Genomic DNA, 23,345 nt, shown 5'->3' on the forward strand with positions numbered 1-23,345 from the left:
GAGAAATTTCTCTATTTCAACATTTGTCAGATTTGACGTAATATGTTGAAAGGTTCATTGACCCTTATGTTGGTGACTGAAAATACTTAAAAAGTGACCAAGGTACAACTCATCTGTCCAACTTCCTCTGCCAAAGAAAAGTTAAAGCAGGGGAGAAGAGAAGTGTCTGGCCAGAGAGAAGTCTTCAGCCAGACCTGAAGACTTCAATCAAAGATGACCTCTATCAGGTCACACCTGTTGCTGGCTGATCCCGACCTCTGTAGATGTATAATTCACCTTGCCTGTTGAATATTCTGTAACCGTGTGTTGGTTTGATGTTTGATTCATGTGTGTCTGGCTGAAAATTGACGACCAGGTCAGTGTGTGTTTTGACCCAGCCTCGCACACTGGAACACTGGACTGTAATAGGTTACTTGTATATTTAACTCCGACACCAACTTTAGATAATGACATTGTAGTCCATATTAGACTACAGTGTTTTTAGGATTGCTTTCAACAAGTCTGCTAGAACTTTGTGTATTAACACCTCATTCTACCTTTGACACTCTGTCTTTACTTTTCTTTACACCTTTCTCCACCTTCCTCCCTCTCACTGCCTCCTCTCTCTTCCCTTCAGACCATCACCAGAGTCCAGAGAGGGAGAAGAAGCTGGTCTTCCTTACAGCTCGTGTTCACCCTGGAGAGTCTCCTGCCTCCTTTATCTGTCAAGGTAAGGTTTTAATGTATGGTCGGTGCCCTGTCTCGTTGATTTGATTCAGATGCAGCACCACCGGTCTGTATGTTGTTTGATAGTGCTCACCAACATGTGTCGGTTTTCATTATATGTAGTGATCTAAAAGTTGATATACATTTTCATTTACACTATTAATGGTCTGTGTATTATTCAATATATGCTCTGTATTGAGGACAGGGGCAGATCTAGGATTTTTCTAAACCAGGGGCCACAAAGGAGACAAATTTTACACCGCAATGTCCAGTATTATGCGGGAGGTCTACGCTTTTTGGAAAGAGAAACACAAAATTCAGACAGATTCAGGCACCAGACAACAATGGTATTTATTGACAGAAGTACAAATTCCCCCAATCCCTAAAGCTAAGCTTCATCTAAATGCTGAAATATTTTTGGAAATTGTTAACACAAAGCAACAGAGGCGAAGCTATCTCGATTTTAGTGCATAGAATGGGTCAAGGTCCAAAAATGATGGATCCTACCTTCTCCACAATGCAACTCAGCAACATCTTTTGTTAGATTTCCCCTGCTTGGTAAATAACATCATCTTTCAAACTTTATGTTCCAGTTTTTAATCGAGGTATTCAGTTAGAAATTTGAAGTCTCTAAGCCCAAGCAGATATAAACCTGTTGACATCATCAGGGTCATTTCAAACTTAAAAAAGCTCCCTCCAGATCCACAGATGATAATGCACAACTCTTTTTAAAGAGCTGAGTACTCCCCAGGCTTCAGGTATAAAAATTAACTTCAGGACTGGCCCTTGAAATTTCACACAATTTTCAGTAACTACTTTTGAAACATGCTGAATACAGTATAAACTCTCCTGTTCATCCATTCTGAAGACATATGCTCTGCATCTGAACTTGAAATGTGCTACTGTTATAGGAATAGGTACAAGAACCTGTGTTTTTGTATAATATCTCAAGAAACACAATCTAAGGATATCATAGGGTTGCGCTGTCTTCACTCCAGAGCTCCGCTAGCTCAAAACTAATAAAATAGCCTGAAAAACTGGGAACCTTTGGGAAATTGTCTCCTTGTGCAACAACCTAAAATACAGTTTTAGCAGGATTTAATGACTCTTTGCTCCCTTTGTCATGCTCAGACTGAGGTGAGTAGGCAGGTTTGCTCCATCTGGGTCCCACTTCCTTGTTTATAGGTAACAGGTCTGAGGAGGGGAGGGCTGGTGTGATAAAGGGACAGAGGTTACCTTTAGCAGTGGTCCCTGTCCACTACTTTGACTCAGTAAGACAGACTGAGGAAAGTCCATTAATGTTAACAAGGTGTAGAGACGTTTGTGAGGAAGGGACAGATGCAGAGTTGGTAGATCTTTCTATGTCTCTATCTCTCTATCTTACAGTCGTATCATCTATCCATATCTATATCTATATCTCTATCTATATATCTATATATATATATATATCTATATCTATATATCTCTCTATATATATAATCTACCTACAGTATCAGTCTATCTGTGTGTGTGTGTGTGTGTGTGTGTGTGTTTCAGTGTGTGTGTGCATCATCATGAATCAGATGAGTTGGCTTCTAGCCCGCAGTGTGCTGTCTGTTTTTCCAGCGCCGTCAGCTCCATTCCATTTGTATCGATTTAGGCTTGACGTCTTCTATTCCTTCCCTGATTCTGACGATGCCCCTCGCTGTCCTTCCCTCTCCTTTTGTTTCTCAAAACTCAATTAACTGCCAGCCCGTCTTTGGTTTTCTTTTCAAGTGTATTTCTGTGTGTGTGTGTGTGTGTGTGTGTGTGTGTTTGATAGGTGTGATTGACTTCCTGGTGAGCCAGCATCCCGTGGCTCAGATCCTAAGAGATCATGTGATCTTCAAGATCGTCCCCATGCTAAATCCTGATGGAGTCTACCTGGGCAACTACAGGTACACAAACACGCATCTTTAATTCTTCATTTGAATGCCTTGCTACATTACATAGAATTCACACATTACATGGTTTTATATCCTGCTACTTGGGATTATAGCCTCTTAACTCCACCTTTAGGGAGTTTAATGAATTCATATAGCTCACAGCAGTGCATTTGTTAGAAGATAGTATTTGGCCGTAGGGCTGTTCTCTTTGCCAGTCTCTGTCCACCCTCTCCTCCTCTCTGTCTTTAACACTATTGCTGCAGCTCTGTGGGCATCCTCCTCTCCTCTATTCTCTTTCCCTTCTTCATAATTGCCTTTTACTTAATAGGCTCAGCCCCATGAATACTAATGCACACTGAGATAAGCATCAGCAGTGTACTCCCAGTGTGTTTGTGAGTGCCATCTAGTGGCGGTGTCTCTGCACTGCCTCCAAAAATATTTGCTGGGAATCTCAGTTGCTCCCCAACAGTGACAATCTCTATAATATTGCTGACTGTGATTGGTGACTGCTTAAAGGCTATTTTCATTAGCTTGCTTTCACACTGAGTGGTGACGAGCAGCATATTGACAGAAGGTGAGCCGAGATAGTCTTCACCTCACCAACCACACATGCTCATTTCTACACATGCATGCACTTTCTCCCAATCTCTCTCTATAACGCACACGCAGACAGGCACACCAATACCACACAGGCATCCCGACAGGATACAGTGCGGAGCAGACTGAAACGGATACATGCAGAGCAAAGAATCGATGTCAGTTAACCTGGGATGAGTATTTTGTTCATGGCTGGCTGCTCTGCTCAGTTGCTCTAAAGTATCAGTAACTCCTGTATCATTACCAAGGGCTTCAGTAAATGTCAAAGATACAGATGACAACAAACAGGGCAGCGCAGGGTGCATCTTTATATACAAACATCCCATTATGACAATTACAGGTTGCCAGTAACACTAAAGAGTAGTACCTCTATCTACCACCTCAATACAGTACCTGTTGACATTTTACATATATGTAAAGGCCTATCTATCTATTACAAGTCCCCAAAAGGTCACAGGGGGAATGTTTTTTTGTTTTTTTTTGCTTTGGGTTCACACACATCAACTTGTATTTAAGCAACAATACTCTTGTTAACTCCACACTCCAGTTCTGAGTTAACTCAGTAGCTTGTTATGGTTGTTTAATGTCTGAATCAGTCTAAGTCTAAATATCTTAAGTCAGCTGGAAGGGTAAATAGTAAGAAATATTATGCTTTTGGGGAACCATTGCAAATAAAGCAAACAATGAATGACATTTTTTCCAACTGTGTCCTATCATAATCTATTCATCATGGACCTGTAACACTTTGGCAATTTGTTGTTGCCAGACCGCACTGTAGCTACTAGTGCACCCCGACTAATTTCAGATGCACCTTAAGTAATTTAGTTGTGGAAGTGTGCCTGGTTTTCTTGCTAGCAGTCTTCTTCTTCCTTGCCTATATTGGCGGCTTATTACTGCTACCAACTGTTGACCAGTGGAATAGTGATAAAACTATTGGCATCGACTTTTAGAAACATTGCTCCATAGCACTGCTGGTGTTCAAAAACTCCACAGGTTACCTTTAACCATTTTTTAAAGGTATTTTCAATAAAACACTCTCTCTCTCTGTGTGTGTGTGTGTGTGTGTGTGTGTGTGTGTCTGTGTACAGGTGTTCTCTGATGGGCTTCGACCTGAATCGCCACTGGCAGGATCCCTCTCCATGGGCCCACCCCACACTGCACGCTGTCAAACAACTCATAGTGCAGATGAACCAAGACCCTGTGAGCGATCACACACACACATACAAACACACACACACACACACCTATGCACACATGTCCTCCATACTGTGCTCCACATTCCTTCACCACAGTAATGTCTACTGGTCCCAAGCAGTTTTCTGCCTCCCTGCTTGGTTCAGCATGTTCTTCCAATCTGTGTTTAGGGTGTGTGCACTGGGGAGCATGGATAGGCTAGTCAGCACCTCTAGAATGTCAGCTAGACTCTCCTGGCCATTCAAAACATATTACTGAAGCAAGTCTCTACGCTTTCAGTCTCTAACTCTACTGTAACTTTTTCCTTCTCCAGTTTTAGTCTTTCAGTCAGAGGAATGCTACACAGGCAGAGCAGGGATTTTTCTCTTTGTTCCTGATGTTAATTATAAGCAGAGCGGCAGGTTGGTGGGATTATTGAAGGTCAGGGTGTGTCCTGGGAATACTCTGCCCTTTTGTACACTCCTCTAATCCTGATAAGAGGGGGAGCGGGCTGGGGCGGGATGCAGGGCAGGCCAGAGATGGGGTGAAGCACGGGGCTGGCATCAGGCAGATTAACCTTTTCCCCCGGCGCTGACACACTGATCGATAGACTCTGTCATGGCAGGGTGATCCACTCATGCCTGTCATTCACACACGTACACAAACACACACATATTCATCCTAAGCACACAGACACATACACAGACACACACTAACACTTCATCGCACAGCTAGAATACTGCAATACGCAGAAAAACAGGTGTTCTCAAATGCATGAGTTTCCCCTGCCAGCATGGGTATTTTTCTCTCTCAGATGCGTACTTTTACAAATAAATTGTAAATCACACCATTATATAGAGCAGTGGTTGCCAAATTTGTTGTGTTAATTTTTCAGACTTTTATTGTGATATACTGTATAATTGTACATGCCTCTTCAGGCTTTGATAAAAGTAGTAAATTAGTAAATTATGAAATAGGTGACAAGATTTCACCAGCAGATTCATATTGAGAGGCTACAAGCAAAATTAGGTTGGGGACCACTGAAATAGTTTCATTGCCAGCACATTTGCATATATTCAGTGTCATACACATTGAATTCATGCCAGATTTTTACATATATTGCTAAACTCTAATAAAAGAACTTAATTTCTTGCCACCACAATGACTTTAAGTTCTCTGGCTGGGCAAATGCAACACAGGACTGGGCCATATGTCCAATCCTGCTGGTCAGATGCCTCCCATTCCCTCCTTTTCTTTGTTGATAACCATCCCACCAGCACTTGTCCTCCTGTAGCCCCCCCCCCCCCCCTCGATGATTGCCTTCAGTCTTGCAGAGTTAATTTGGAGGCTTGGGCAACCTCTCCTCTTCTGTCTCTCTCTCACCACAGCCAGTTAATCCCATCAGACACACTACTCATGTCTGGGGCTCCCAGATGCCAGTTTCAATGCCAACTCTGCAGCCAGGAAGCCCTGTGCTGCTGCCCTCCATTCATGCTCATCTCACACAGTGAGCATGGAGTCTAATGAGGCTACCAGGGTTGGAGGGCTCCGCTGGAGGACTCCATTAACTGGAGATCAGCCGAAGCTACAGAAGAACAGTTGGGCTAAGCTAGCATATGTGGCCCATTCATTAGCTGCTAACTCAAAGGGGTAATTTTTTTAGGAGGCAGGATTATTAAACAGATTATTATCATATTTAAGGTATTTTGTCAAACACTATATTCTATACACTACAATTGTACCTCTAAATTAGCGTTTGCATTACATTAATAACAAAACCACACAATGTTGATGAAGTGTGACATTGCAGCAGCCGCTGAGGTATCATGTGGAACACTGAGCCCCAGCTCATGAATTACAGTAAAAAAGTGTGGAGAACTCTTCCCTGGGATTCAGCGAGACACTCACACAGGTGGTCAGCAGGTGGCTGGGGATCAACAAGTCAGCTAATAGAGTTTTCAATATCAGCACTTTTTTGTCATGTTTGTAATGTTGTTGTTGCTTCTATTAACTTTGGTAAAGGGTGTTAACAATGCAGGTATTGATGCTGTCGCTGTAACAGGATATATACAGTAAATGTTAATGGTGTCTGTAGGCTACAGTAAATTAAGCACCGTTAAATTTGTATAGGCATTGTTACATTCTCTCAATGTTTCTCCATTCACATTGCAATAATCTGTTTCTCAACCCAAGAGAAACAAACCCCAGAGTTAAAAAAAATACCACAGAGGTCGTCGTAGTCTCTTGGAGTTACAGCTTTAACTTTTAAGTTAAATGTGGTGGTAGGCATGAGGCTGTCATTTTGTTTTAGTGTTTACAGTTTGAATTCGGATGATACCTGTTGAATTCAACACAAAAATGTTTTATTTTGACTTTATATAAAATGTACTGTAATTGTACTTGGCTTCATCTGTAGATTATCATAAATCTTGACAGAAAATCCTGGTTACAATGGGAACAAGGAAGTAAAATCATGTTTTTGATAGATGTGCATCTCTACCATCCCACATGAGAATTCATGCTCTTGGGTGGTTGCCTGGTGATACATCTCTAATAGTTGTTCAATATGTGCTTTTCTCTGAGTGTCAAGACTAAAAACTCTGTATGCTGGTGGCAATAAGTCATAATATGAGGGCTGTTTTATCTTTGTAAGATTACTGTTCAGTGGTATGTTCCCATCTTCAGTAAATTTAGTCCAGATTGTTAGAACTAATTGAATTCAAGGTGCAGTGCAAATTTGCTTTGGGCCTTTATGTACATAAATCTGACCCTGACTTTTTGTCAATCACCATGACTTCTTTACTACGTTAGATACCCACAGTTCTATGCATAAGGCATCATAATTCAAAGTCACATTGCGATCCGTTGCACAAAGGAGCCCATTCAGTTTGAAACCCCATCAACCATTCTTGTGACAGACACCCTCGTCACTCCAAAGCGATCCTCCATCATTGTGAATTCAACAGCATTCTCTTTCTGCTGGGAAAATAGCTTCCTTGTTCTGTTCAGGGCAATAACTTCCCAGACAAGTGCCATTTAAATCAAAGCTTGTAGCGGGAGCAATCTACGCTGCATTGGTATTGATGGCTGGAAACTTTTATATGACAAATATTTGTATATAAAACACTGCTCAGGACATTTGCATTCACATATGTTTATCCAAACTCTGTCCTGAACAACAAATGATGTTTTAAAATCAGTAACTTAAAGTCCCATCAGCCAGCTCACTTGGAACGGTTATATTAATATATAAATACCGAGTATGTACTGTTACAGTTTGGCATCAAGGCTATAAATTTGTAAGTCCTCACAAGATTCAGCTGGCAAAACACAGTCTGGGAAATGATGATGACTAATATTCCCCCTTCAAAGAAAATTAAATCATGTTACTCCGCAGCTGAAAATAGTCCTCAACAAATGCACTGTATGAGTGAATGTGCATTCATCATTATAACAAAGTCATAATTTACACCTGTTTTGAGTAATGTTGTGATGTAAAAAGTTCAGTTGTTTTAGGAGATTAGTTATTATTTAAAATTAAACTATACAGTTGTGAGCCATGTAAACCACAGGAGCAGATATTAAGCTCATAAGCTCGATTGTGAGTAGGTTGATTTCTGCCCCCAGTGGTCCAAAATTGCTTCATGCAGCTTCAAAGGACCAGTGTGTAGGATTCATTGACACTGAAGAAACTAAGGTGGCCACAAAACCTGTGAAAAATGCAAAAGTCTACAGCCAGTGTTTGGTTTGTCCGTTCTGGGCTACTGTAGAAACATGGCGGTTCAACATGGCAGACTGCATAGACAAGGACCCACTCCCTATAAATAAAAACATCTCATTCTAAGGTAACAAAGACATAATGATTGTTATTTTCAGGTTATTATACACAAATGAACTTACCTATGCATATTATATTCCATTTCTACCAATAGATCCTCCTAAATGTTACACAATGGACCTTTAAAGGGATCTTGCCAATATTATTCTCATAATAAATACAGTAAGAAATGTAAAATAGAAGAGTGACCATGTACAGCCATTGTGTGACTGACAGCTACGTAAGTATTTGCTCATAAGCTGGCTGTAAACTTCTCCATCTATCTGAAGGCAACCTTGCTCAAGCTGTTTCATAAAATTCCATCATTTACCATCTGCAGCTGAACATTGGTCAGCAGGGAAAATGGCTGAAAGAGGCAGTGATGCAAGGAGCTATAATCTGTTCCCAAGCTACCCTGTTGTTTGTTTTGAAAAGAGAGAAATGGAGAGGGAGAAAAAAAAGGAAAGAGACCAAGGAAACAAATGGACCCATCTCCTTCCTAAAGCGTTGCTTTTCCAGCTCATTTATCAAAAGCAGAAGAAGAATTCTTTTTGATTGGCTGATTACCAGGAGCATTCATCACTGGCCGACATATCCTCACCAATTTGACACTGCCATTTTGGATAATTTGTTAAGGATGACAAAGAGGTCATTGTTGCCTTGGCTTCTTTTTGACCTTTTTAATATTAGAAAATTAATTTTCAATCTGAAACAAATGTATTAGGTCCTGTCACTGCACCTAGATGAATTTTGCACCTTGAAATCCTCCCTAATGCCCTCCTTCTGTAACTCCTACAGCCTCTACACTCCAGTCTCTCTCTGCCTCCGTCTCTTTTTATTTGTTCAACGGTCAGATTTGCCTTATGTGTCAAGTTGCGATTCAGTCTGTGTGTGTTATTTTGTGTGTATCTGTCTTTTTCTCTACCTCCCTGTCTTTTCTCTCCTCTCGCTATGTGCGTTGTCCTCTGGTGTCAGCCAACCATTTCTGATCCATTTCTGAGATTTACGGCCAATTTTACCCCATCATTCCTGCATCGTTTCAATCCCTCCATCATCCCTGTCTTTATTCTCCCTCAGTTTGAATCTGAATTGTCGACTTTTCACAGGAAGATACAGATGAAGCTGTTACACTCAATTGTATGCTTTTTTTCAACTTAGTTCACAGGCTTTTTACATTATCTTTTTTACGTAATAGTTCAAATTATTTTTTCAATACCTCCCCTCTTGCTCCCCTTTTCTGTCTTTTCTCATCATCTCTTCCTGTCTGTACCTATCACCCTCCTTCTCTTCTCCTTCTCCCACTCTCCTGGCAGGCCCTCCCAACAGATGTGGCAGCTTCTGTGGCACTAACAGGCCAGAAGCAGAGGGCTGCCTGCGCCCGTTCAGGCTGATTACAAGTCACCTCTGTGTTCATAAACAGACAAATACTGCCATCAATTTGAGAGCACAGTACAGACCAAGAGGGAGAGGGTGAGGGAGGGGGGAGGGAAGGAGAGAGACAGAGACAGACGGAGCGAGAGTTTTGTGTCATTTACTCTCGTCCATGAAGCAGGTCATGCCATCTGCCATGTTCTGTCATTGCTACATCATTAGAGGGTCACTGGCCATGTGCCCCCGTGACCTGAATTGGCTTCTCTAACTAATGAAATGTTGGGTAGAGTTTAACAGTGTATAAGTGATATGACAGTTTTTAATTCCATCCTTTTTGTGTGGGAAAGTTTGACTCAGTATGAATATCTGATGCTCACACATTTACACAAATTCACACCCAGGTGGCTCCACTGGAATACTGTAGAAGTTACCTTGAATTTGGCTGTTCGCTAAATTTCTCTTCTAAACATCAATGGTTCAATCATAGTTTAAGACCATTAACAAGAACAGCAGGCTCTGAATTTCTCAACTTGTGGAAGTGATGTGTATTCGGCTTTAGTAAGATTCATATAGTCTTATATTATTATTGGGACGGTGGTTTCCCTTTTCTACCCTCTCCAAAATCAGAAATACAAGGGCAAAAGTATAAGAAATTGATTAAACAGTGTGTTTGTCTGTTCAAATTCAAGCTGCAAATGTTAGCACGTCCGGCTCATTAGTTTACTACCTACAGTAATGTTAGTATACTATCCTAGTGTTACTTTCAAGGGCAGTAAAGTTAAGTATTAGCTAACTAGCTAGCCAAAGCTGATCAAATTCTGGCTGAACAGTCGCCAGCCAGATGAGAAGGGGGAAGGAGGGAAGTGTGGTTTTGTCTACCTCTGTCTGACATCAAAGACAAGTTGTTGCGAAAATAACTAAGAATTTCTAGTGATACAGCTAGCAGGTCTAGACCATACTCCTTATAAAATAATTTACAGAGACCCAACAGTTCCCACCATGAGCAAGCACTTGGCGATAGCGGCACGGCAGAAACCTCGAGCAGAGCCCGGCTCTAAGTGGGTGGCCGTCTGCCTCAACCGGTTGGGGTTAGAGAGAGAGAATGGGAGAGAGTGGGTAGAGGGGTGTACAGAGGATATAATTGTTAACTTTGTGCTGTGTCAAAACAGAAAGCTTGACAGGCCTAGTAACAGTAACAAAGGGGATGTGACTCTGTGATCTTAATTGGCATCCCTCCAATCACAGGCCCACTTCAAAGCCCAATTGGATGTCCCTCCTCCCATAGGTATTATAATAAATATTTTAATGTTGGATAATATGCATTACATGGCAAGTAAGTTCAACTTTCTTCTCTTGAGCAAGCAGCAGTTTCCCTTCTCCTCAAAAGGTATACTGCTGATGCCAAGAGCTTTATTCAGGAGCTTGTAATCCTGCTTCAATCAGCTCCTTTTCCTTTCCGTGTAAAGATAAGCCCGGCATTTACGGACCTCACTGCACCCCCCGCACCCGACTCTAATTAATATGCAGGAGATAAGTACTTGTCTGACAAAATTCATTCGTTTGACCTTCTAGGTTTTACACTAAACTGTTTGCGGCCGCTGCAAGTTCACCACAAGTTGAGAGTTCCCTGGAGTTTCTGCAGCGAGATGGGGCTTTTGTTTCTCTCTGAGAGGTTTAATTTGGACAGCTCGCTCTCCCCTCTCTGTTTCTCTCTCTCACTCTCTCAAATTGTCTTCTGACTTTCATTCGGCAGTCTCTGTTTCTTAATTGCCCCTAATTGCTTAATTACAATTTCAAATGAACAATTCTGGAGGTCAGAGCGGGTTGTTAATTGAAGCATCAATCACAGTGGTGGGGCCTTCAGAACTGTCTCAGTTTGATTGACAGGGCATTAACTGAGTATTGTAGTAAGCCTGGACATGACATTGTGTGGGCTCCATGGCTGTTACTACTGTTAATGCTGCTCTTCTACTGTCCTTCACATGATGCTGTGAAGGAGAAACCTTCTGGGTTAGAAACAGGACAGGGACAGATAAGACTGAACTTCAACCACTACAAACAGGATGTGACTTTATGTCCTTCACCTTGTGGACACCTTTGTCCACATACTTCCAGCCATATATATCAGATATTTTTAGCCCCATACTGTGGACTGTTTTCATGGTTTAGGCCAGCCACCTTAATGGCAACTAAGTGAACGCTTATCCTATAGTACACAATGATATTTTAGACCACTGTTTAGCTTTATGGCCATAGTTTGTGGACAACCCTTTCCTGTTTCAACATGGCAATTCCTACTTACACGAAACAATGTCCATAAAGAATTGGTTTTCTGAATAGGAATGTAACTAATGTTTCTTCTCATTATTGTAGTAATCGGTTAAACTTTTTTCTGAATAAAATGCCAGGAAAAAGTAAAAAATGCCCATCATAGTTTCCTACAGTCCAATGTGTCCTTAAATGTCTTCCTTTCTTGGACCAACAGTCCAAAACCCAAAGAGATTAAGTTCATATAATAGACTAAAATGAAACCGTAAATATTCACATTTATGAAACTGGAACTCTGGAACTTGGGGGATTTTTGCTTAAAAATTTACTTACATTTTTAGTTAAGTATAAAATGTGTAATTTTTTGGCGCAGCTGACTAATCGATTTATTGACCAATTGTTTCAGCTTTATGTGTTTGTGTTTTTTTAAAAATATTTTTTAACACCTCAGTTTGTATGATATGGCAGTGTAGCTACATGAGGGTGTGATACCAATTCTTTGAAGCACTTTTGGTCAGTTTTTATAATTGCTTCAGATACTACACCAACCATTACTTTAGTGTATCAAAAACAATCAAAAAGTGATTTAAACATTCAAAGAATAGCTGTAGATTAATTTCTTAGTTTGGTGTGGAAGGACTCTACTGGCCTGACCTCAGCCCTGTTGAACATTGACCCAAATCAGCCTCAGATTCTCTTATGGATTAGTTCCAGCAAATCCTCACAGGCAAGTTCCAAATATCTTGTGTAAAGCAGTCCCATAGTAGTGGACGCTATTATAACAGTTGGTTTTGAAATAAGATGTTCAACAATCACATATGAGTGTAATTTTTGTCCACGTACTTTTGGCCATATAGCGTATCCAGCTGATCTTGAGATTCTGAGTAATTAGTTCCAAACCGAGTTAATAAAGTACATTTTAAATTAAAGAGTTCCACCGAGGGATTCTGTGTAAGCATGTAACAGCCAGTTAACCTCTCTGTTATATTCAGTCTGCCACTTTTGATCAACCTCCTTCCAATCCATCCACCTCTATCTCCTCCTCCTTTTATTCTTCTCCCCCTCCTCCCAGTCTGCATCTCCTCCAGAGGGACGAGACCCAGGTGATTATTAGGCTGGTTTTCCTCGTCTAGACCCTGGCTGGTTAGTTGGAGCTCCTCCCTCCTTCCTCTGCCTAATGGAGCTGGAACTACCTCTCTCACTACTTCCCTCTCTTTATAAATTCCCCCATCTCTCTCCCTCTTCTCTGTTTCTCCTACCCTTCCCTTTCTTCTTTTCATCCCCTATCTAACTCTCCTTTTATGTCTCTCTATATGTTTCTCCCTCTGTCTACGTCCCTTCTCCACCACTGCTCAGTTGGCTGCATTTAGCTTTTTTCCCCCTCTTCTTACTCTTTTTTTGGGTTTTGTTTTTCTGTTGTTTCTCCCCCCTTCTCCTCCCTCCCACTGTCCTCTTCTACCCCCCTTCTCCTCCTCCACCTTCTCCTGCTGCTGCTCCTCTCCTCTGGGGCTCCATCCATCAGGTTGTCGGGGGCTGCTAGCGGCTGACTCCCAGCCACCATATTTCACCGCCAGCCAGCCAAGCAGCTGACAGCACAGCCACCGCCAGGAAATTGCTTTGGCTGTGAGCGGAATTTCAAACACAGGCACACTGCGTCGCCCGGGCCGCCCAAGCACCGCTTCCCTCTCTCTCTCTCTTTCTCTCTCTCTCTCCTGTCAATCTCTCTATACCTCCATACACACATCTCTATGTCTCTCCCTATCTCTCCCCGTTTTTCTCTCTTTTTCTCTCTCTGTGTTTGTCTTTATGTACTTATTTCCCCCCTTTCTCTCTCTTTTTCGCACCCCCATCTCTATATGTTTTTCTGTTTGCTCTTCCCTGCCCCTCTGCGTCTTCACACACACACACAGTCACAAACCCATATGCATCGTTTTACTCTCTTTGTCTTTTGTCAGTCTTTGTTGTTCCCCTCACTCTGCTCTCCCTCCCTTCTTCCCCTTCACCTCCCACTATCTCTACCTCTCCTTCTCCATCCTCTCACTCTTTCCTTCCTCTCCTCCTCTTTACAACCCACAGGGAACAAGGTGTGGTGCTGCATGTGTAATGAGCGGCGAGAAAGGGAGGGAGATAAAGAGGAGGAAGAAGAAGAGTGGATGGATAAAACCAGAAGGAGAATGGAGTTATAAGATAGAGAGGGCAGGCAGAGAGGAGGGATGCTGGTTGGTGCTGCACCTGAGTTAAGGGTCAGAGGGTGTGCGTGTGTGTGTGTGTGTGTGTGTGTGCTTGTATTCCTGCCCTTTTCAGAACCAGTTTAAGACCATAGAAGTGAGGAGATTTTTTCCAAGTGCGGTCTTTTTTCCGGTCTTCACATATTGGCTGGTTTGGGGTTAAAGGAATGCACCAGCTTTTTCTTTTGGAGACCGGACTATTAGATTGTTTATACAGCAAGATCACAGATCAATCAAAATCACGTGCTGCTCCATTTAAATAAAACAGAGATAAAAACATGTAGCAGCTCTGTGGTTACGCCGTTGAGATCATTTTAAAATACGTGCAGCTAAATTGTTTCTTGTAGTATATTCTTAGAAAAGTTATGCAACAACCTGAATATAGTGCAATCATGAAACTAAATTGTATAATGTTTCATATTTAGTACAAATATAAATGTGGTGGGCAATGGGGGACGGATTAAGAATATGATAAATATCATTTAACATCATACACTGGTCTATGTAAAGTAATTAGGACATGATTTACACTGATGGGGGAATTAGAACTCCAGCTACATGTATGGTCCATTTATACACTACATGATAACATGGATAACACTATTAAGTATTATATATTATATATAATATTATTATATATATTATATTATATATATATATATATATAATATAATATATATATATATATGTGTGTGCTTTTATCTATATTGTACTTGTCTATTGTAGTGTACTGTTTACTCTCTACTGTTTTATGCTATACTATGAAATAATACAAGACATTCACAGATGGACATCATACTGCAATTTGGCAACACTCCTGCCAATTTAGTTTAGAAAAGGTCAAGAATAGACCGTAAAATGTTTGACCAAAGCTTTAAAACTTTGTTGTTGTTGTTTTTTTATTATTTTCTTAAGTGTTCCTGGGGCTCTCACTACCATCCTCAATTTGTTTTAATTATTTCTAGCTGTGAGCAGCTCCACTATTTCTTTTGTGTGTTGCATTGAGGATTAACAATGATAAATGGCCTGTACTTGTATAGCTTCTTCCAACCACTCAAAGCACTTTAACACTATATGCCACGTTCATTCACACAGAAATTCATTCATGCACAGCATCAGGAGCAATTTAGGGTTCAGTATCTTGCTGAAATGTTCAGTGGGAGGAGCTGGGGATCAAACCACCAACCATCTGATTGGTGGAAGACCTGCTCTACCTCCATAGCCACAGCCGCCTCAATGCTGATTCACAGCACACTCAAAAACTGACACTCATACTTATGAAATTGTTATGCATAGCTTCCAACCACCCTAGCTAAGACAGACCTGTCGTTGCTCTATTGAGTAATGGAATTCCAGCACCACTAATCTGCATTTTTGTTACGTTACATTCTTGATAACAATGTCAAATCTCTCAAACTGCAAGCCTTTATGAGCATTAAATACCTGAAATGGGTCCTTCAGTCATCCAGGACTGTGGTAGTCCTGCATCTCCATGTCATAGTGAGGGTTATAGTTAGAGGTTGGAGAATAAGTCATGTCTGTGGAAGCTGCCTATATGTATCAGGATAAAAGTCTGTGTATGCGTGTGTGAGTGTGTTTGTGTTTGTGTGTAGATTGAGTGATAACAGAGTCGAGCAAGAGAAACAGATCTTATCAAATCCATTTTATACAGTGTATACTGGAGAGAAAAGGCATTACACACTCCATATGAAGTCAATATTAACTTGATAAATAAGTGTGGAGTTTGTGCTGAATCTCTGACATCCACGTGAGGGAGCGTGTGCGTGTCTTCACACTGTCACCATCTCTGCTTACATTCATGTATGTACTGTAGGTGTGCCCTTCAGAAGGACAGTCTGATTGAAGTTATGTGTGGGTGGTTGGCTCCTTTCAGGCAGTAAACTTATTCTCGGTCTGCAGTGTCTGGAGGGTTTGTAGTCGTCCCATGGGTGACAGCTTCTGCTCATGACAGTCAAAGAAAGAAAGGCCTTCCCTTAACCCCAGTGGGTAAACTGGTGTGGACAGTTGCTCAAACTGAAAAATATATCCCACCTTCCCCACTAACCTGCTGTTTTTTTATCTTCTGTCTGTGTCTCTCTGTCCTTCTGTTCTCTTTCACTGCCTCCGTCCCTCTTTTCCTGCATCAGAGAGTTACTTTGGAGTTCTACATTGATGTTCATGCCCACTCCACCATGCTGAATGGCTTCATGTATGGAAATGTGTTCGAGGACGAGGAGCGCGTCCAGAGACAGGCTGTCTTCCCCAGGCTGCTGTGCCAAAATGCACCAGACTTCTCCTTTGTAAGTCACACAAACAGACACACGCACAAACACACCAAAAAAGCCGGGCTTAGGAGCTGAATTTCACCAGCTTCAGTCCCGGGGCTAGCTCGAAAAGAGAACATGAAATAGTCCTATCTCAGCAACTACTGGTGAGGTGGTGTTCAGCAAGGCTCTTAACTGCTACCTGCTGCACTCTTAGTGGCACACAGTTGAAGACCTTGGTTGCACTGGGCACCTCCCAGGTGTAAAAGTGTGTTACTGTGTGAGGTGTTGATTGAAAAAAGCGCTTAGTGGGTTTCAGGTGAGAAAAAAATATATTCAGACCGCATGTACAGCATGTATTAATTAGCAACACATTGTGAACCCAGCTCACACATGTGAGTGTGAGTGTAAACACACACACATACATACACACAGCAGGCGTTGAATTATTTGTGTGCAGAAGAAAGGAGCATATTCCAGCTGCACACATACATTCTCACCTTGACCACAAAAGAGAGGAGGTGAGGGGAGTATAAAATAAAAAAAGAGTATTAAAGATGCGAGGGTGAAATTTTAAACCATAACAATTCAGTTCAATTATTAGTATATATTTCAAAACGTATGAATTATGTAAATTCAGCATCAGGTAAGTATGCAAAGTTTTGGTGTGCGTGTGAAAACAGCAGCATTGGTTGCAGAAGTCCTTGAGGAGCAAAAATATATAACGGGAAATTATGTATGAGAAGCTACAGCAGTAAGGTATGAAGTAAGCTGCGAATTATCAATATACTGTAAATCCAATTGAACAAGTAAGAGGAAGGTTAGAATATGAACAAAAATGTGTGAAATAACATTGATTTTAAGTGTAGTTACAGTTCTAAAAAGATCCTGCAGATGCACAGAAGTAGGGATGAGAATCGAGAAACGGTTCCAAATTCTCCAATACGTAACTATCATATGCCTCAACGCGTATCAGTTTTTTTTAATCGATGCTGGCATGTTGTTCTGACAGTTGCACATTGCAAAACAATGACGTCAAACAAGCATCTACCCTGCTGGAAACAGGCAACAAGAAAGAGTCATGGCGGAGGGGAAGAAATGGTCCAAAGTGTGATTTCATTTCACAAAGACACTCAAACTGCTGTAACTGTACTCTGTTTCTACACTAAGTTTGGACTTAAAGATAATAAAGCATCTGCACTAATCCTGAGAACCTTAAGTAATAACCTGAATCAATAGCGGCATTGGTATCAATAAAATCTTATCAATTCCAATCCGTACACAAAACAGAGATACAGTATATAATAAAATGTTTCCCAGACATGTAGTCATTAATATGAATATGCATTCATACTGTACATATGTGCAGAACAGAAATAGCAAACACTGTATAGGTCATGACGAAGCATAGTACTGTAAAAGTAGGCCGGGATATTCAGCAGTTTGAGCAGTGCAGGTGTTCTGCTAATTATATAAATTATATAATTTCCCTCTGGGATTATTAAAGTATTTCTGAATCTGAACACCCTCTGAGGTGGCTGAAACTGGGTTTATTTAGACTGTGTTGACTAAGGGCAGTGAGTAGGGGAAAACCAAGAAAAAAAAATTAGTAGTATTGGATATGAATGGCAGAGAGAAGAGCCTCTGGGAGAAAAGCCATCCATCTATCCACTGACTGCGATGCTCCTCCACTCAGCCACACATGCATAGCCTAATGACACCTTTTCATATAAGCAGATTATCCACCAAACCATCTCCTCTCAGCCCTGTGTCACTACCACTGACCTTCGTTTTCTCACTGACAGTGACATTTCATTGCAGAGCCACTTACACACATCATAAAGAATAACCTTTATTGCCCATTGACACTCAGCACCAACCTCGATACAGTGACAAGCCAGACAGGTGAATGTTCACCCACACATGTATGGAAATGTCACTGATTGTCAGTGTCTATATGGAGTATACGCAGTGTTACAAAGGACGAGTAAAACGCTATTTCAGGAAATTTATGTCTCTCCCTCACTCGCTCTGTATTGCTTGTGTGACAGCTGGCCCAGGGGTCATCTCCCTCACTGTGCTTTTGTCCCTCTGCCCATTCAGCACTACCTAAAGCCCAATGCAGCAGCAGCAGCAGCAGCCCAACACAATCATGGCAAACTCCCACTGGTGGCCGTGGCCGCCAAGTCTGCATTTCAGCAAGGCAACTCTTACTGCAGCAGAGTGGAGTGACAGTGAATGGAAACTTTTTCCACACTCTTCCCAAGACAGCGTCGTATTTGTGTAGTATAGCTGACACACTGAAACCCAAAATAGACTGGATGTGGGTTTTTTTTTTCTGCTGCAGCCATTTACAGCCAATCTTTGTAATGACATTGTATGAAGTGAATCTGTTCAAATAAGCTACTGTACCCTTCATAATTTGCCCTGGATTCTCTAGAGACTTACCGCTGCAAGTTACTGAGAAATAAATCATTGGGTGTTAATGCATTTTCACTGATGAGACATGTCAGTCGAAATTGACAGATGTTGTTTTGTTTTTTAATTTTTCAACAAGGACATATAGTCACATTAAATTGTGAGTCCGATATTCATGATGTAAATTGTTTCTCTGTTGATATAATGGATTTATTAGTTGCTGGGTCAGTTATTACAAGACTAGTGGCAGTTATAGTAATGTACTTTAGACACACTCAGTTAGACAAATATTATAGTCATGCTAAAGGATAATTCCATACTACCTGTTTGCCTTTACCTAAACACACCCCAGAAAAAAAAATATACATTGTTATAACTTGATTTAATTAGTTTAAGTTTAGCAGCTGCCCCAACTGAAAAATGTCTAACATACAGTGCTTTCAGAAATCCTTAAACTTTCAATAACAGATTTTTGGAGGCAGTGGAAACAAGCTCTGATCACCTTTTAAGTTGATATAAGTTGTACATTGATATGATAAACCTGTTACCAAACAGTTTATTAGACATGGAGAATCATAAACATTTATCTGGAGACATATTTCTAAGTCCAATATTCACTCGCCTTTAAGCTCTGTTTTTGGTCTCTACCAACTCCTGAGGGAAACATCTAGCTCTGTTAATGCTCCACTTTATTCTTTTCGCTAACTTTCTCTGCCTGCTGTTTGGTTCTTCGCAGAGCAGCTTTATCAGAGTATGTTCAGCAAAAACAGCTGCCTACTACGGCCAAAAATGCAGCAGATGAGAGCGATGAACCAAAACAGTAAATTTGTAGGCTTGAAAACCAAAACAAAGAGCTGAAAGACATTAAAGCACTTGCAGTACAGTACAGTGTTGCGGAACTGCAGAGTTTGGTGATAATTCTGTCAGTTCATCACTATGAGCAACACCTTTCACATCGCATAGTCATTTGATTTGTTGTTATTACAAGTATTGATTCTAGCTGCTTTAAACCTCATAGGTCTTTGCAGATTTGCCCGACACAATAGTCCTTTTGTGATTCTTCAGATATTGGCAGTAACAGACCCATTTCCACCATAGCGTAAAGGTGTGCACTGTATACTTTTTTAAAAGTACAGTGATGTGTAAACTGTGACACAAAAATACAAAAGCAATATCTTCTTGCTAAAAATAATCTGTCATTCAGGTTTTCAAGTACTTTAGAAAATTATTTTATTTTGGAAAGTTTCAGCTGGGAAACACACACACACACACACACACACAAAAAAAAACTCAACAATTTCCTTGGAGGTGTTAAGGATCTATGTAGGTATTTAAGGTTATATGTCATAGTTGGGGCTAATGATCTCCATAGGGACATTCTCCAGACTCCGGAGTCTTGCTCAAAGATGCTTAACAGGGTGAATGTTTGCTGATACAAAGACTTGAACCCAAATCCTCTCACTAAAGTGTCCTCTCTCTAACTATTAGTCTAACTGTTATCTTTTTGTGCGTGTGTGTGTTCCTCTAGTCAAACACGTCCTTCAACCGAGATGTGGTGAAGGCCGGTACTGGGAGACGGTTCCTTGGTGGCCTCCTTGATGACACATCCTACTGCTACACTCTAGAGGTGTCCTTCTACAGCTACATGACAGCTGGCAGCACCGCTCCTGTGCCCTACACTGAGGAGACTTGTATCCTTCAACATATATAATCTGTGTGTGCGTGTGTGTGTGTGTGAAGATATAGTTCAGAGTGTAAAGAGCAGCAGTTATGTTCTATTGTGTCTGTTTTTCCTCTCTCCTTGTCTCTTACAGACACACACACACACAGAGTAACAATCTCCCACTGAAATCAAGCCAATTGATCTTGTAATCATTGGAGTCATTATTTTAATATTTGTGTTCCTGGTTGTGTGTGTGTGTGTGTTTGTGTCAGGTCATGTGTACTCACTAGAAAACCATGTTGCTCTTTTGTTGCCTCTTGTTGCAACAGATGTGCAGTGACAGAATAGGGATGTGATAGCTGCGTCTATTGATTTCATTTACAAAGGAAACCGCAGAGAGGGGATTGTGTTGGCATATGTGATTCTGTGTGTGCGTGTAGTTGAGGCTTTGATTGCGATAAACAATGGAACAATGGAACAAACATGATTCCTGTCGACTACAATCGTGCACACACACATTGCAGCACACATGTACATTCGTCACGGGAACCGAAGGTCACAGGTGTGTTAATGGAGCCAGATGGGAGGAAGTTTTCCTTCAGCTGACCTTCTCGGGGCTGAAGAGCTCCTGAGAGCCGGCCAATGGCGGTCTGATCTTACCGATAGAGTGAGTGAGAAGAGGGAGAAAGAGAGATTTAGAGAGGGCGATAAGGACCCTACACATGAAAAGTATGTGCTCTCCTACACATATTTTGCAGGTGGAGAGGAGGGTGGATATAGACGTAGCCCTAGTGCCCTCTAGTGCTAAGAGCTGGCACAGTCTGACTCAACATAAACGTCCGATTCATACACACACAGAAAGTTAGTAACATTCAGATCAATTGTGCATATAGATAATTGTAAATCTGTAGAAGAGGTGACACATGATTCATGGTATCCTGTGAACCATGAGGCTTTTGTGAGAAGCTGGAAAAAACATACCTGGTATTTTTCCTTAAGCAGAAACTCAAACTTACTGATGATGGTGTGTGTGTGTGTGTGTGTGTGTGTGTGTGTGTTCTACATTCGCTCATCACTTTAATGCTTTTACAACGTCTTTATGCAAAGACAACAGGTCTTTGCATAAAGATGTTGCGATGCCCAAATGGAAATACAGGGCACCACCACAGCCAAAAACAAATAGTTAGCCTTACATTGAGGAGGTGTCTTGCTGTTATGACCAACAAACAGAGCATAACAAATTTCACTGTGTGCTGTCAAGCTGGCGGCACTGGGTTCCGAGCAAGATAAGAAACGGGGAGCCAGGTTTCGAGCATCTATGTGAGCACAGAGGAGACATTTTTCCTGAAGGTCAAAAACTCAGCCCTTGTGGGAGGACTTCCTTGATCTTTTCTGTTTTTAAGGAGGTGTGTGTGTGTGTGTGTGTGTGTGTGGCTCTATGAAGGGTAGGTGTACAAGGAGGAGGGGCTCCACAGGGTGGGCAGGCAGCACGGGGACCTGGTGTAGAGTGGAGATTGGGGTCAGGCAGGTTGAAGGAACCGACCATGTCGCTTTATACGCCCCAGCAGTCAGCTCGATGGAGCGTGCAAATCATCAACAGAGACCTTTAGCATCTCAACGCCCCCCCTCCACCTTTCTCACCTGATGCACACACACACACACACACAGACACACACACACAGGCCTCTAAACTAATACATGACAAATGAATAATAACCTGGGCCCCTAACTCTTTCCACCTTCCAAACATGCCGGCCTTACCCTTTCATCTCTGCTGACTCCCCTTCTCCACCGCTGTGACTTGTGTCCACCAAAATTGAAATCTTAACCTTAAGACTTTTGTCACAGTTTGACGGTGCTCAGAGAAACACGTTATGCAGCTTGTGTGTCTGTATTTGTTTTCTGATCTCTCCTGTCTTCTTCCTCTCATGTCCTCCTCTGTCCTTTATTCTGTCCTTTCCTCTCATCTTGTCACCCAGAACACAACAGCTCATTATATCATTTAGTCAAGCTGAGAATCCTCTTCTCTTAAACAGCAGGGACAACCTCTACTGTGTCTGTCTTCTCTTCGTCCTCTAGTCATTAAACACCTGTGTGTTCGTGTATGTGTGTTTCCATGTATCCGCGTACCTACTTCTGTATGTATGCGTCTCTCTTTAGTTAGTTTCAACTAAGACAATCCCAGTCTCACTGACATCCCATCTCCTAGAACTATAACAAAACACTTTGGCCTGTTAGTTGTCCACCTGCATTTTGGGATGGACCTACCAGTTCAAACTCTGAAGTTTGAACTGAAAAGTGAAATGGATCAAGGTTGAGAGAATCTGGGACCTTGTTCAAAACTCAGCTTGACGCTTTCCATTATGTGTGTGCTCAGTACATGTATTTATGTGAGCTGTGGAGGCCTACTTACCTAGTAGGTGTGTGTGTGTGCTTTTTTTTGGGTTGTGGAGAGACAGTATTCTCTATGACTTTGAAGAATTATTCCAAAACTTTTGAAAGCCATTCAGGCTGCAACTCTTCCCTAAAAGATTTTGCGCTTTGTTAAGCGATTGCTTTTTTTCTGTCATAATACAGACGTGCAGATTTTCAAGATTTTCAAACTTCTAACTCCGTCAGAGAGAAAGACCTACATTAGTTTTTTTTAGATTTCTGCACATTTGCTGTTTTCCTTCATTAAAGAAAGACATGCAAAGGCTTCTGAAACAGTGGTCTTCTTATCACAGAATTATTTTTAATTATTAACTTAAATTTTGTTGTTTTTTGAACAAAATATATATAGAAAAAAGTTTTTATTTTCCATTTGTCAATACTGGAGGTTAAATCAACAGAGAACTTCAGCCTTTATATAATAGGCCAACAAACGTAAGTCATTTCTACATAAATATACAAGCACACAAGCATTCATCAGCTGTCCCTCCAGTCTTTAAAAAGATC

General features: G+C 41.3%; 1 protein-coding gene across 1 annotated transcript in view; it reads left to right on the forward strand.

The window, feature by feature from the left end:
- The first annotated feature begins 213 nt into the window (after positions 1-213).
- LOC118322069 (cytosolic carboxypeptidase 6-like) overlaps positions 214-23,345 on the forward strand; it is a 30,002-nt gene continuing 6,870 nt past the window's right edge. Inside the window, exons 1-6 of the mRNA XM_035653652.1 lie at positions 214-259; positions 617-709; positions 2,507-2,621; positions 4,295-4,406; positions 16,211-16,363; positions 20,274-20,436. Of these exons, the coding sequence (XP_035509545.1) occupies positions 214-259; positions 617-709; positions 2,507-2,621; positions 4,295-4,406; positions 16,211-16,363; positions 20,274-20,436 (682 nt within the window). The remainder of the gene's footprint in view (positions 260-616; positions 710-2,506; positions 2,622-4,294; positions 4,407-16,210; positions 16,364-20,273; positions 20,437-23,345) is intronic.

Source organism: Morone saxatilis, unplaced genomic scaffold, assembly GCF_004916995.1.
Source record: "Morone saxatilis isolate NCDOM2014 unplaced genomic scaffold, NCSU_SB_2.0 Contig12, whole genome shotgun sequence".
In the NCBI taxonomy this organism is placed as follows: Eukaryota; Metazoa; Chordata; class Actinopteri; family Moronidae; genus Morone; species Morone saxatilis.